The sequence below is a fragment of the Coffea arabica genome, chromosome 4c, assembly GCF_036785885.1.
Source record: "Coffea arabica cultivar ET-39 chromosome 4c, Coffea Arabica ET-39 HiFi, whole genome shotgun sequence".
NCBI lineage: Eukaryota > Viridiplantae > Streptophyta > Magnoliopsida > Gentianales > Rubiaceae > Coffea > Coffea arabica.
In genome coordinates, this window is record NC_092316.1 from 15,772,651 (window position 1) to 15,788,761 (window position 16,111).

At 34.9% G+C, this 16,111-nt stretch overlaps 1 protein-coding gene across 1 annotated transcript; it reads left to right on the forward strand.

Annotated features, from left to right (window-relative positions):
* Window positions 1–2,620: 2,620 nt before the first annotated feature.
* Window positions 2,621–11,823, forward strand: LOC113740166 (proteasome subunit alpha type-2-like). The gene is made up of 12 exons (XM_027267687.2): window positions 2,621–2,830; window positions 3,331–3,404; window positions 3,531–3,607; window positions 3,979–4,043; window positions 4,720–4,766; window positions 5,382–5,457; window positions 6,137–6,204; window positions 10,139–10,208; window positions 10,359–10,444; window positions 11,125–11,187; window positions 11,425–11,490; window positions 11,592–11,823. The coding sequence occupies exons 2-12, from the start codon at window positions 3,364–3,366 to the stop codon at window positions 11,638–11,640; spliced, it is 708 nt and encodes a 235-aa protein (XP_027123488.1). The 5' UTR covers window positions 2,621–2,830; window positions 3,331–3,363; the 3' UTR covers window positions 11,641–11,823.
* Window positions 11,824–16,111: the final 4,288 nt, after the last annotated feature.

A 16,111-nucleotide genomic window follows, 5' to 3' on the forward strand; every position in this document is an offset into this window, starting at 1 on the left:
GAGCAAGAGTAGTAAAAGAGAGAGAGGAGAGAGGAGCGTACATGGTGGAAAGAGAGGAGCGAGAGAGCAAAGATGATAGGGGGAGAAAGGGAGAGAAGGATGAAGGTGAAGAAGATGACGAACAATGAAATTTGTTAGTCTGCTAAACATGGCTAATTGATTAGAATATTGGTATAAAAAAGAAAAGTCAAACACGTACGGATCTGACAGAGGGCGTGTATAAATCTATGGACCTGACACCCAAAATTTTTTTTTTTTTAAAAAGCCCCATGGGTGCCGGGCTGTCCTGACATCATTCTTTTTTTTTTTTTTTTTTTTAAAGCTGTCACAGCCCAGCACCTGACATCGAATCTTTTGTCAGGTTCCAGGTTGACACAGCCCGGTACCTAACCAAAATTTTCCCACTCAACGCATGAAAAACCAACAAAAAAAAAAGTGTAATAAGTCGACCAACAAACTGTCCGCGAGTAACAAAAAATTCTTAGTGTATGTGACTCCAAGTTTTCATAATCATAATTCAATGCTGCATAAATTACATCTACATTCATTTAGTTAGTCTCTTTAAATTAATCCATTAAACAAATTTAAACAACTAATTAAACTACTTAAACTAATTCTATCACTAAACTAATTCAACTAAGCATGTACCATGTTATTAAACTAATATTAGCTAACTTACGTAAAAAGTAAATTACATTATTTGTATACAACTATTCTACAATACATTAAATATTTATTTAATAAAAAATATTAATAACATAATATAACAACAATATAAAATATTTATCACCAATTAACTAACATTATATAAAAAATTATAACAATTTTCATATAAGACAGATCACTAACCTCTTTCGAACTATTTGTATTTAAAAAATTGATTGTCTTGTCAGTATCATTAGTAGTCAACACGGTGACCTAAACAGAAACACCGTAATTAATTAGCACGGCGGTATCGCAATTAATTAGCACGACGGTCTTAGCAAAAATGCATTACTAAGAGGCACTCACCAATTCTACCGGCGAACAAAGCAATAGCTAGAGACACCAAGAGGGACAAGGCAAATCGCAAACACTTGCGACTCTGGCGGAGTTTTGACAGAACAAATGTCTTTCGACTCTAGTAGAACTTTGGCCAATTCTCAAGCTCGGTGAGAAGTGAATCTATTGAAAGGGAGATAGAAATAGAAATGGGAGAGTTCAGAAATAAGGAAATGAGGTGCGGGGTGAAGTTTGGCTCTGGGTTCGTTTATATAGACAGTCCGAAAGACATTTGTTCACGGATGCTGAAGCAATTTTACTTTAGTCACGTGATTGCAGTTCTTTTTTTTTTTTTTTTTGTCTGTAGCTAGCCACGAGATGCTAAGCTGAGATTCCACCAGCTAAGAATTCTTAGCTCGCACACTTATTGGCAGACTTATTAGTTGACAGCTCAAAAATTCTGTAGCTCTGCCAGGTTTTTAGCAATAATTGGGTTAGGTACCGGGATGTGTCAGCCCGGCACCTGACATCTTTTTTTAAAAAAATTCTTGTCAGTCAGTCCGGCACCTGACATCCAAATTTTTTTTTTAAAAAAAGCCCCATGGGTGCTGGGCTGTGTCTCATTCTTTTTTTTTTTAAAAAAACTGTCAGGTGCTAGGTTGTGTTAGTCCGGTACCCATAGTTTTATACACCCCCTCTGTCAGATCCGTAAGTGTCTGACTTTTCTTTTTTATACCAATATTCTAATCAATTAACCGCTAAACATCGAGTTTCTTTTTTTTTTATACACTTAAAATTTGGGAATGGGAGCAAAAGTGCCCAATTTGGTCCCAAATGGTGTTTGTCCACTTTTAGGTTTTACATAGTGATAGATCTATATGTATAGGTACCAATCGAACATTATGTTAGGGATTTGACAACTTAAAAACTCATTCCATGGCGGTGATTCCCCACAATCAAATGGGCGGTTATGTTGTTTACTATAAAGTTGATTGACTTAATTCAAGGAGTTTGATAAATAATTTGTTTTTTCTAAATTTTTTAGTTTTTTTTCCAGTGCCATGGCTTGAAAACTAGAAAAATAAAAATGCTCAAAATTATATATAAACTTTTTGTGTTGCTTTCCGGTTAGTACAAAAAGTTATTTTCATTATTATAAAATACTTCAAGTTATTTTTACAAGTATTGTAAATTATTTATTATCTTAAGTATCTTAATATTTCTTATCAAAACCAATGACATAAAAACTATTAAAAGTGGGTATTTCAACCCCCTTATCAACTTTTAAATTTCAATTAAAGAACAATATCAACCAAATTTATAAAAATTAAGAAATAAAATTAATGTATTATGACAATTAAAAGTTCACCTCTTTCTTTCAAAATGAGTATAAATATAAGAGGGCGGTCATTTAGAATAAAATAATAATCGTCAGTGTATATATACATATAGTAGGTTAAATTCTATTTTAATAATTTATATTTTGAAGTGAGTTAAAAAAGTTACAAAAAAAAAAAACATCCGAAATAAAGAAGGTAAATGAGATTTTTCAAAATTTAAAAGCGCCAAGTGATAGTGTTAGAACGTTAGGGGAGGTTTCTGAAATTATTTCTTCCTCTTTTTGACCGTACTGTGACTTAGTGTAGCCTTCTCCTCGCTCGAGTTTGCCTCTCATTCTTCTTTCCTCCCTTTCCTCCCCAAATCTCACCACCGCCCGCCGTGCATTTGATATTGAAAGCCTCCTCGTCTTCGTCGCCCTTTTAATTTTTCCTTCTTCTTCTCTTGAATCTCTGCCACCCACTTGCTGTATTTCTGTCTTTCTGTGCAATTTCTCATAAATTGGATACGGGTAAGTTTTTTTTTTGGGTTTAAAGTCTTTGTTTATACCCTTAAAGTCTCTGAAAATCATGATGAAAGCCTCCGTTCATGGATATCTGATGAGTCTATGCGGGTTGACTCGCTGGACTCGGCTGACTCGGCCACTCTTTTGAGTCCCGGAGTCGACTCAGCCCGAATTTTCCGAGTCTGAACGAGTTTCTACCGGGTCTACTGCCTCTGTGATATGGCGGACTGGTCGCGGACCGGAGGCTGGAATTCCGGTGACGACTCGGACTCGGCCGAGCCTTTGAACCATGGTTCTAGTAGTAACCAAGCAAGACAGTACAAGAGAAGGATTTTTTTTTCCCTTTTTTTGGCCTCTTGTCCTTCATAGTTTTGTAATGAGGATGAAAATAAGTTGGTTGGGGGCAAGTTAAAACTTTTCTGTTCAAAGGAGTAAATTTTGACATCTTTACTGAAGTAGATTAGAAGAATGACCTTTTTTTTGCATTTATTGGTCATTTTTTGCAGGATTTTTTTCTTGAAAAATCCATTTATATTCAAATGGGTGATAGTCAGTACTCCTTTTCTCTCACCACTTTCAGGTACGCATTTTGCTTGCCCTTTTCTGGAAAAATTAACGTTCCTATCTAAGCTCATACTATTTGTTGATGCATGTTTGGCTTTTTTGTATGCAAGTTTCCTTACAGAGATTTTAATTTTTTTAACAGCCCTTCTGGGAAGCTTGTTCAGATTGAACATGCCTTAACTGCAGTTGGATCTGGTCAAACATCGCTGGGGATTAAAGGTAATTCAGGACTTTATAATGTGCTTTTTAGTATCAGTCATCCGTGATGGTTGGGGTTCAACCTGTGATACATAGTTTTACAGATTTTGTACACTTATTTGTCTTAATCAGTTCTTAATATATAGTTAATCACTGCACCATTTAGTCACCCAAGTTTCTGATACGGTTCTCAGTTCATAAGTACAATTACTCGCACAAGGAAAACTTTTTACATACAAGGCTTAGAGAGCAATGACCTTCATGAGATCAACTTTTGTAGTTTTGGTCTTTACAGTTTTAGAGAAAATATCAGTAGCAATCTTTTTGTTTAGTGTTCTTTTGAATTATTTTCATATTGCAATCCTCTCACACATCTATACTGGTGATGGCAGCTGCTAATGGTGTTGTTATTGCAACTGAGAAAAAATTACCATCCATCCTGGTCGACGAGACATCTGTAAGTTTTAAGAGTATCTCTTAGGTTGTCCTGAATTTTACTTTTTTTTCCTCTTTATAATCCTTTTTGGAGGAAATCATGGACTGCATGGTCATAGCATCTATAACTATTAATTTTGATATATTTAAATCATAAAATTTTACCAGAAATAAAGTCCACTATTCAATGCATGTGCAATTTTATGATTTATTTGTGAAATGGTTATTTACTTTAGCCCAGGCATGTGACATTGCATTTGTATAGGCAACAAGGTTTGCTGGATTTTGTATTTTGTGGAGAAAGCTATGTCTTGCTATTTGCTTGTATGGTCATGTGTGGTTATTTGATTTTGACACCGATACGTATCCATTCTGCAGGAACTATTGTACTCATATCACATGAACATGGGTTTTTTTTTATTATCCTTGTCATATGTACATGTCTCATTTCCTCATATCAAAGCAATGTTTCCCCTTATTCCAAATGTATTTCACTGAACTATTTCTGTTATTGTCTTGAGCCTTTCATTTTTATTTTTCAGCTTTATTTATATTCTTTCCAAGTTGTTTTTTGCTTCAGACTTTCTACTTGAATTTTTTTTAAAAGTTGGAATTCGAATTCTTTGTATTTTCTAAATTTCCAGATTGCTTCTTCACAGAACAACCTCTGATCCAATTTTTGGATTTGGTTGCTTCAGGTACAAAAGATCCAGAGTTTGACTACAAATATTGGAGTTGTATACAGGTATATATTATATTTATGTTTGTGGGATGTGGCATTTCATTCTTTTGAGGTTACTCTGTTAGACTCTTTTGGTTGCATAGATCAGGTCCAGATTCCTTTTGACTTGGTCAACATTTTTACCTGTACTACGCTCATATCTTGTGAGTAGCTTTTAGCTAGACTGCTAGTTACTCCACTTCAAAACACAATAGTAGGGTGGCATACTTGAAAATAGCTGCTTATAGGGGATAAGGTGTCTCACATATGCCTTTTGGAGTGCTCTAGGTTTACCATTGCTATTATTTAGTCCCTTTAGCATTGACCTCTTTATGTGATCTAAATGAAGCTGTGTCATGACTCCAGCCACAAGAGAAATGAATTTTGGTGAGTTGGTATTTGAGTTTTGGATATGCTCTTATCAAGATGTAGGTGGGTAATTGACTACTTGAAGAAACTATATTGAGTAGATAGTCTTGTCAGCTTGTCCTATACTCTGTTGAAAAGTTGATGGGTTACTTACTTGAAGAATTTCATGCTTTTTGCACTAGCTTCTCTCCCTCTTTTAGTTTTTGCACCTGCGCTTCTGCACATGTTCTTGTCTCTTTAATGACAGTTCACATTCTCTAATACCCGCAGTGGCATGGGCCCTGATTTCCGAGTCCTGGTGCGCAAAAGTAGGAAGCAAGCTGAGCAATATCATCGACTGTATAAAGTAAATGACGTGCCTTTGCATCAATATTCAGACTTTCCTCTATCTTTTTTCTGAAACTGTGACTTATTCTGATTAGGTGGAATGGTATAATGTTAATGTTTAGAAGTTCAGGATTGAACCCTCGGTAAATGGAATTTTTAGCATAACTGATTTGCTCTTTGCTTCTCCAGAGGAGATGGTGCCATTTTGAGTTATATTGTGGGATTATGATGTTATACAGCTTTTCCTTAGAGATTGCATTTTTAACCATGGGAGGTAGATTTTTTATTTTTTGGTTGCACTGATTTAATTATGGTATTATATAAGTCATAGACTTATTCAAAAAAAATGAAATTTTTATTCCAGGAGAAGCGAAGATTAGGGTTGATTAAGATGTATTATATATGTAAAACTGGTAATTCTACCTTGGAAGGAGGTTGCATCTCTTTAGTTAGTGCCTTTGATGTTGCATTCTTGAAAGTTACCTTGTCTTATTTTTTGTAATCAATAAACTGATCTGTTGGTCAAAGCACATTTGTTTGGTTCTTATACTCCAGTTGCAGCAAGGCTGCTGAGATGTCTCCATGTTCTGAATGCTGTAATTCATCTTTATTGCTTCTGGTATCTTGTGTTTCATTGAAGATAATGAAATGTTAGCGTTTGCTGCTTACCTTTCCTGCTTTTTGCTGTTTGTTGACAGGAATCAATTCCTGTTACACAACTTGTCCGGGAAACTGCTACGGTCATGCAGGAATTTACCCAGTCCGGGTAACGTGTTTATACTGTTATCTGATTCAGTTATGCTTGGTGATTTCTAGCACTATTGTGTTGTTATTTCACAATAGTACTGCTGTTTTTATGGTAAATTTCTTTAATAATGGTAAAAAATAAAATCATCCCTCAAATGAGGGATTTTTTGCCTATGTTGTCCATCGGCAACCAAGGAGATTCTTTTTTGTTTTTTTAAACTACAGTATTGTTGCACAAGCTATCTGCGGCAACCGTTGTAAAATTATTTTCAATTTGCCCAATCAGGTACTGAAATTGCAAGTTTTATTTTTTTTTAAAAAAAAATTAGGTGTCTGTTGCACCACTTTGGTGCGTTAACAGACTTAATTTTTTTTTAAGAACTTTGTATCTGCTGTCACATCACTTTGGTTTGGGAACAGACGCATCTTTTAAAATGATGTGTCTTTGGTGCGGCAACAAACACAAGCTTTAAAAAGATTGTGCTAGAGTTGCTGCACATGGGCTGTGTGGCAACTCTAACAAAGGATGAAAAATGGAATTTTTTTGTTAGCCATTGGAGCTAGTTGCATCCAATATGGGAACATTTCTGGGACTGAACAAAATTTATATGCCTTAATTAAGAAAATAAATTTTTAAAAATATAAATTGCATTAATTTGTGCATAATTGCCTTAATTTGTGTTATTAATTAATAGAATAAATATATATATATTTATTAAATTGGTGCAATGTTCAGTTGCTATTATTGCATTAGGGTTTAGGAGAATAACATAATTTGTTTAGATTATAGGATCAAACAAAATTTATATGCCTTAATTAAAAAATTAATTTTCAAAAATATAAATTGCATTAATTTGTGCATAGTTGCATTAATTTGTGTTATTAATTAATAGAATAAATATTTAAGTATTTATTAAACTGTCGCAATGTTCAATTGCTATTAGGGTTTGGGGCTTAGGGTTCAGGGGAATGACATTATTTTTTTTAAGATTATGGGATCGAAAAAAATTTATACACCTTAATTAAAAATAATTTGCATTAATTTGTCCTTAATTGCCTTAATGTATTATTAATTAATAGAATGAATATTAAATATTTGTTAAATTGCAGCAATGTTTGGTTACTATTATTGCTATTAATTTGATTGAGCAGTGTGATCGAATAATGTTTGGGTTTTAAATAACGAGATTAAAATTACAAATGGCATTAACTACTAATATAATTACTTGAATGTAATGAAAAGCATATGAAGTGAATGAATATTTTCTATTGACTTCTAACTCAATGACAGTTGTGTGAATAGTGAAAAATGTCATAGAAACATGATTGGTAATTTAGTTATGTTGGGGTGAAAAAATAGTTCACTTCGAGGGATCAATGTCATGTGACTCTCTGAGGTGCAACAAAGTAGTATTGATAAAGCACTAGAGATGCGACTGCTCAACCACCTCGAAGGATAAGGGCAAGAGGCCATTGCATAGCAAGATTCTTAGTTTAATAGGAAAAACAAAATTTATTTGCCAAATGGGAAGATCGGAGGTTGTATTTTGAATCTAATGTTGCCACACAAGGATTGTGCGGTAGTGGAGCTAATTCCTTTTTTTTTTTACCGTCAACTAGGGACCAAAGTGTAATTAGTTATTTTTAAAAAAATTGTGCAAGTTTAAAATATGTGTGCATGCGTATGTGTATATATATATATATATAATATCTATCTACTTGTGCGGCAACAAGGCCATGAATTTAATTAAAAAATTCTCTTTTGTCACACATGGCATGAATTTAAAATTCTCATTCTCTTCTTCAACTCCCTTATTGTCATTCAGCAAGTTCACTCATTTTTTCCCTTCTTCCTGTATTCCTCCAACAACACACAAGTAAAACTTTAAAGGAGAGTGAGAAATACAAGAATACAAGGAGGCAAGAAAAGGAGAGTGAGAAATAAAGGAATATAGGGAGGTGAGAAAAGTAAAATTTAGCTTGTGTGTCGTTGGAGGAATAAAAAATGGACGGAAAAACGAGTGAACTTGCTGAATGAGAGTGAGAGAGCTAAATGAGAGAATATGGTGTGGTTTAATTCTTGAGGGGGGATGGGGTTTATATAGAAGCAAAACTCAAGATCTAATCATTGGATGCAGTAACGGCTTGCGTCCAATAGACATTTTTTTTAAACCAGCTGTGTCAGTTGCCACATAATGCATGTGCGGTAACTGACAAAACGTCTACAATTTTTTTTTTAAACAGACTCTTTTTTTTTTTTTTTTTAATTAAATTCATGGTCTTCTTGTTGCGCAAGCATTGTTTCACTCCCGTGGAACAATTACTGTGAATCAATTTTGTATAAATTCTATTTGTTACATACAAAAAATTAAATTAAAGTTTCATGAACTAATTTTGGTTTATATTTTATAGTAATTTGGTAGTTACAATAGGTGGTTACAAGTACTTATGTTGAAAAATTTGATTGACGGACAATAGTAAAAATTAATTTTTATAAGGGTAAAATTGAAAGTTACAAGATGACAATAAGTGTTTACACCAACTGCCATCCCTCAAACATTATGTATTGTAGAGGAGTTCTATAGTACCTTTAAGGTTCCATATCGATAGAGTATCAATTCACCGTTACATATGTAAAAAGATATATTAACCCTTAAATAATTTTAGGTGTTTAAATTATTGAATTTTGTGACGAGAGTTTATTAGATTAGAGTCATGGGTATGGTACTCAAAGGGGTAGTCGAATTTTCCTATATTGTAAACATATCATATTTCATCAATTTTTTTTATTAACTAATTCTGTCCGCACCAACTCCAAATCTCACAGATACAAGTTTTTTTTTTAACCTAAGTCTGTTGCCGCACCAAAATGGTGCTGTGGTGTGGCACCAAAATGGTGCTTTGGTGTGGCAACAGATACAAGTATTCTTTTTCTTTGAAACCTAAGTCCATTGCTGCAGCACGACCTAATTTTTTTTTTTTTTAAATCTTGAAATAATTTTACAACAGTTATGTGCGGAACCACTGTAGCTCAAAAAAAGAAAAGAATCTCCTTGGCTGGTGTGCAGCAACCATAGACGGGCAAAAAATCCCCCATTTGAGGGATGATTTTATTTGTTTACCATTATTTAAAGAAATTTTCCGTCATTACAAGTCCAACAATTGAAGTCTAAATATTCTTTGGCAATTTGCTTCACCTAGAAAAGGATTTGTATTGATTTCTGAACGTTGTAGAGTGGGCCAACTTATGGAGTGAGTACTTCTATATCACGGTTTCTAATGTTAAGATGTAGCAGTTTATGGATGAAGCCTATGTCCTGGTGGACTAGAATAGTCCATATGGTTAAATCTTAGCCTGACTTTTATGAGGGCAACCAAAGTTTCTTAATTTTCAATGGGGAAATATAGTTTTGTTCTGCCACAAAGGTTGCTGATAATGCTTGAAAAGTGGATCTTTGTGGAGCATGAAAAACATTTATTAAAAAGGCTTCTTTTCCTGAAAGTTCATTTATGGTTGCATACCACAGGGTTCATGGGGATAGTTAAGTTGTTTTCATCTCTGAAACATTTTGCTAAGACCTGTCTACTGCTTACTGTCAGTTTCACAATTTAGTTAACCGTGGAAGTTGGTACATTGGATAACTAAAGTAAAAACGAAAAAAGAGCAGGCCTACTGCATTCCTCTGTTAAACATAGATAAGCTTACTCAGGGTAGACATTTATGTGCAATATTAACATTTCCTTTTTCCAACTGTTTCCTGGTAGAAATAGTAACATAATTTTAGGATAGAGCACATAAAGCTGAATTGCCAGCATGATTTTCCGGAGATTCTTGGGAGCTGAATCCATGGTCCTAATCTTTTTTCTGTACTTGCCCCATTTGTACATTTGATGTAAATTGTAAATGAGTACCATATTTTTTATCATTCTTATTTTCCTTACTTTTCTTGTAGTGGTGTAAGACCATTTGGTGTTTCACTCTTGGTTGCTGGATATGATGACAAGGGGCCACAACTGTATCAAGTATGTCATCAAATTTCTCCAGTCCTGATGCTTAGATATTTTGTGGCTTGGCTTAGCTTAAATATGCTGTCATAAATTTTTGGTTTGCCTATCTAAGTGCCATGGGAGTTTTGATTATTCTTGATATCTCTTTTGCTTCTGGTTCCATAGGTGGATCCATCAGGTTCATACTTCTCCTGGAAGGCTTCAGCTATGGGGAAGAATGTGTCTAATGCAAAAACATTTCTTGAAAAGAGGTGAGTAGTTATCATTTCTGAATTCAGAAACTTCTATTTTATGGCTTATTTTACAGTGATAGTTCAGTACTTACAACTGTCTGCTGATTTTATTTTTTGTGATTTTGTATATTTTATTAATGCAGTATCTTTCTTATATCCACATTTTCTTTTCTGAGGAAATGTGTTTTGAGTTGTAAAATTTCTTTTTACATTCTAAAACTACTTCTGTTGGAGACAACATATTGAATGTTCTTCTAATCCTGATTAAGTGGGGGAAAAAATCCTGATTAAGTGGGCTGTCTCTGGGAATACCCATTTTGTTTATGGAATTCAGTAACTTTTCAAGTTCTATTATTTTCTCATCTTTATCTTTCTGACAAATGTTTCAGATGCAGTGGCAACTTTTTAACTCCATTTTCTTTGAGAACAAACTGTGCAGTTTTTCTAATGAAATATAGAAGTGAAATGATTGTAAATTTTGCTTGTTTCTGAAGTAGTTTTGATTGCTCACCTTTTGCTTATTGCAAGTGGCAAGATGCTATTCTAAAATAAACTAAGAAGTGTTTTACTTTGTTGGATTATGTTTGCCACTTAGCAGACTAAAGTCTCTTAAAGATCATTGAGTAACCTTGATTGTTGAGGTGCTTTTATATGGTTTATTGCATTGATACTGTTGTTAATATGACTATTTCATGCAGGTACACAGAGGATATGGAACTTGATGATGCTGTTCACACTGCTATTTTGACCCTCAAAGAGGGGTAAAGTATCCACACTTGACCTCAAATTCTTTGTAATAGTTATTTGTTGATTTAATTTTTTGAAAGTCTTGAAAGCTTGAGCAGGCATGTTGAGGTTTTGACCTCCTGTTGGCTTATGGGTGAAATTACTGTTTCACTTTTCTGCTCATGTTTGAGCTTATATTATCTTTTTCCCTTGGTTAAACACTTATATTTGTCAGTTGTCCTAAATTCACGTACATTTCATGTGCTTCTCAGGTTTGAAGGACAAATTTCTGGCAAAAACATTGAGATTGGCATTATTGGCAATGATAGAAAATTTAGGCAAGTAACTGATATTCTATATGACAAGTACGCGCATAATTAGGTGGATGATAATTGTTAGTTGACTTTTTCGTTATCTAAATCTGCTTATTTTCTTGCAGGGTGCTTTCACCAGCTGAAGTTGATGATTACCTGCAGGAAGTAGAGTAGATAAGAGTTTATTCTAGTGAGGAGATTGGGAGATTTTTACATTTGTATCAGAAAGAAAGCGTATTAAGTTATAGAAAATCTGATGCCATTTGGGTCATGATCGTTCTTCCCAGTGGTTTTATTCTAAACCTACCATCTGAAAACGTTGGAAGTGCTAAATGCATACATCATTTACCTTGTGCATACTGGCAGTACACTTGACTCTCTTTATCTCATACTGCATTGTTTATTTGGTCTTAAAATTATTTCGTTGGAGATGCTAACTTTTATGTTCTAGTCTTCTGGATGGGTTATTTTGGATGTTCGAACATGTACCTTCCATTGTGATTGGATGCAACTTGATCTGCTATCTGTTGATTGATGCTGCGTGACCTATTTGTAACCGTTAATGGGTTTTCATCATTTAACCTCCCCATCTCTCCCAGAGAAAATTGGATGCTGCAGTAGATGCTGCTTTAAAACTGTGATTTAGGTTAGGAACAATCACCAACGTATGCACCATGCGGGAGCCGTTGGTCAAAGGAAACGTATATTTTGTAGATCTAGAACAGTGCAAAATATTGTTTTGGCATACTCTCATAGCTCCATCGGTTTGGTTAGAGCACCGTTTGGTCCGCGGGAAGTCTTGAGTTCCACTCTTAGTTCTCAACGAGAACAATATTTTCTTTTTCCCTGAGTGCACTGAGGGGTTCAGTGGTACTGAGTGATTCTTAACGTCTGTCTTTTTCCTTTTTCCTCATCTAAATCTATTTGTTAGCATTGTGTTGTAAAGCGACATTAAAATGTTGAATTTGTATGACAATTGTGAGACTTTTGATTGGAGCATGACACAACTTAAATATTACAATGGAATAAAAAAGAAAAGAAATCCCCATTGGGAATTTACATAATATGTAGAAAAGTATGGTACAATTTTATAGCATCATTTTCCTTTTTCTTCACCCAAATCTAGTTGTTAGCATTGTGGATCATAGTTTACACATTAAAATGTTGAATTTGTACGACAATTGTGATAGATTTTTGATTGGAACATGATACACAATTTAAATTTTACACTGGAATGGAAAAAGTTCTGAATAGTTGTTTTATATTGCAAAAGCTATAGATAACACTTTTTAAGAAATCTATACATCCAAAAGAAAATCTCTCTTCCAAAACGAATGCTAGTGAGAAAATTAGCTTTTCCCCGTGAGGGTTCCGTTTTCTCTGTGGGTTGACTCTTTGCTCATGCAAGTTTTTTCTCTCCACTATGAGAGTTCTTTAGTCTTTTAGATTTTGTTCTTGGATAATGATTTTTCTTCTCAATCCTCTTGTCCATGTTTTCTTCCAGTATTTCTGTTGGGTCTTTTCTTATATTAGTATTTAATGTTTTCTGTCAGTGTGTTAGAAAGAGTGTTAACATTTGTCTTTTTTTTTGGCATTGTGTGGTCCTTGTTTCTTTTTTTTTTTCAGTTCTTTTTCTTAAGTTCCCTGGTCATATTCAGCTTTTGGAATTTTCTAATTGCGGAAGAGTTGGAGCAATTGTGGGAAAATCTAAAGATTACGGATGAGGAAAATGAAATTGCTGATGCTGATGGTATGATCAACGAGAGAATTGTCCAGAAAGGAGCCCTTTGTCTTCTGGGAAAAGTATTCTCTCAGAAGCATGTTAATGTTGAGGCAATGATTTCAACTCTCATTAAGGCATGGGATGTTCCAAGGAGAATTAAAGGTGTAGCCATTGGAGATAATTCGACATTATTTCAATTTCCAACTGAAATGGATAAAAAGCGTGTTTTGGAGGGTGTGCCGTGGGCTTTAGATCATAATTTAATGTTACTTGCTGGTTATGATGGAGATGTTCAACCATCTAAAATTCAATTCAAGTCGTCATGTTTCTAGGTTCGAGCATATAACATTCCTTTGAATAGGATGAGTGTGGAGATGTTGAATTGATGGGCAACAAAATGGGTAATTTTGTTAGATGAGATTTTGGTGATGCGAATGTTTCTTGGGGTAGACATTTGAGAATTCTGAGTGAAAATTGATGTTACTAACCTCTCTACAGAAAAATGAGAATTCGTTTTAGAGAGGAAGTGAGATTTTCTTCAAGTATGAGAAGATACCGAATTTTTGTTACTATTATGGTCATGGTTAGCAATATTGCCGATTCTGATACGAATCGGTCGGGTCGTAACCGGAATGGATGAGGCTGGTATGATACCGATTCTCAAATCACGATATTCATGGCGACTCGCTCTGATTTGGTCGGTATTGGTCGATTCGAATCCGTGATGCATGGAATTAGCAGATACATCCAAGTCAACTCGGAGTTGATTCGGTTTTTTTTTTTAGATTATGTTTTTTTGGTATTTTCCAATTTCAGTAAATTTTTTAGATTTTTAAAAAAAATTTATGTGCTATAATGTATGTATCACCCGATATTCAACTGATATGACGTGACGGATGTGGAACAATTGCGACTCGTGATGGCGAATCATGATTGTGGAAGGTTAGGACATGGTGAGCGAAATTATGTTCTAAAAGAGGATGACGGTATTTTCCATCAGCAATACGGTCACTAGCTAAGAGCTGGAAGCGGCAATATTACGGCAAGGTCATTTCCGGCAATGGAAAATAGGCGGTCACTGGGAAAGGCAGTTGGAGCAAGAATGTTACTTGCTGGTTATGATGGAGATGTTCAACCATCTAAAATTCAATTCAAGTCGTCATGTTTCTAGGTTCGAGCATATAACATTCCTTTGAATAGGATGAGTGTGGAGATTGTTGAATTGATGGGCAACAAAATGGGTAATTTTGTTAGATGAGATTTTGGTGATGCGAATGTTTCTTGGGGTAGACATTTGAAAATTCTGAGTGAAAATTGATGTTACTAAGCCTCTCTACAGAAAAATGAGAATTCGTTTTAGAGAGGAAGTAAGTGAGATTTTCTTTAAGTATGAGAAGATACCGAATTTTTGTTACTATTATGGTCATGGTTAGCAATATTGTCGATTCTGATACGAATCGGTCGGGTCGTAACCGAAATGGATGGGGCTGGTATGATACCGATTCTCAAATCACGATATTCATGGCGACTCGCTCTGACTTGGTCGGTACTGGTCGATTCGAATCCGTGATGCATGGAATTAGCAGATACATCCAAGTCAACTCGGAGTTGATTCGGTTTTTTTTTTTAGATTATGTCTTTTTTGGTATTTTCCAATTTCAGTAAATTTTTTAGATTTTTAAAAAAATTTTATGTGCTATAATGTATGTATCACCCGATATTCAACTGATATGATGTGACAGATGTGGAACAACTGCGACTCCTGATGGTGAACCATGATTGTGGAAGGTTAGGACATGGTGAGCGAAATTGTGTTCTGAAAGAGGATGATAGTATTTTTCATCAGCAATACGGTCACTAGCTAAGAGCTGGAAGCGGCAATATTACTGCAAGGTCATTTCCGGCAATGGAAGATAGGCGATCACTGGAAAAGGCAGTTGGAGCAAGAGTGGGGCATGCACATTCTCAAGGATTACATGAGGATGACGTAGACATGCAGTTTTTTTGAGCATAACTTATCCTGTTCAATTTTTAATAAAAAGAAGGATATCCTTCTACAACAAAAGGATAAAGATTTGAGGAGGGATGAGCACTTTTATCCAAATGCAAATTGTGGAGTGAATCAGAATAAGGGTGAGGATGGCTTGGATCATGAATTGGACCAAGAAGAGGATATATGAGGTTGGTTGAGGATCAAAGACAAAGCAAGAGAAACTAGTCTATTAATTGATCCTAGAAAGAAATGACATAGGGCTTGAGAGTGATGAGGGTAGAGTGCTCTTCTTCTTTATGACGTAATGTTAGAAATGGATTGGATCTTCATAAGCGTAACGAGGACTTGATTAATTTGATAGAAAATATGAACTCTGTAATTTCTTCTGCTATGGAAAAGTCAAAAATGAAAAATTTAATTGACGATATTTTTCTGGTTGATGTATAAGTGAAACAGCATGGACAAAGTGCTATGAACAGAAAAGACACCTAGGCTTTAAAAAATCAACCTCTAAGCTGGTATCACGATAGAAGGGTGAAAAGAAAAGGTGGCATCAATTGTCTCGGGATGAGTTCTCTGAGAAAGTTGGAAAATCAGTGTCAAATTCTAAGAGGAACGAGATTGAAGAAGATAGCGATGACAATGAGGCTATTGTGGACATACATGCCTTTGGCAAAAAGCAATTATGGTGAATTTGTTGAATATGTTCAATTCGCTTTTCAGAACACATTAGTGGAGGCTGGTCACCAGCCCCATCGAGATCAATGGCTTGATTTAGTTGGAATTGCCGGGGCTTGGGGACCCGAATAGTTCGTGAGTTTCACCCGCTTTGTGAGGAGCTTTAAACTTGATTTATTTTTCCTTTTAGAAATAAAGTGTAATGCCAACGTCGTTGAGCATTTGAAGCAACAATTGGGTCTTTATGGTTT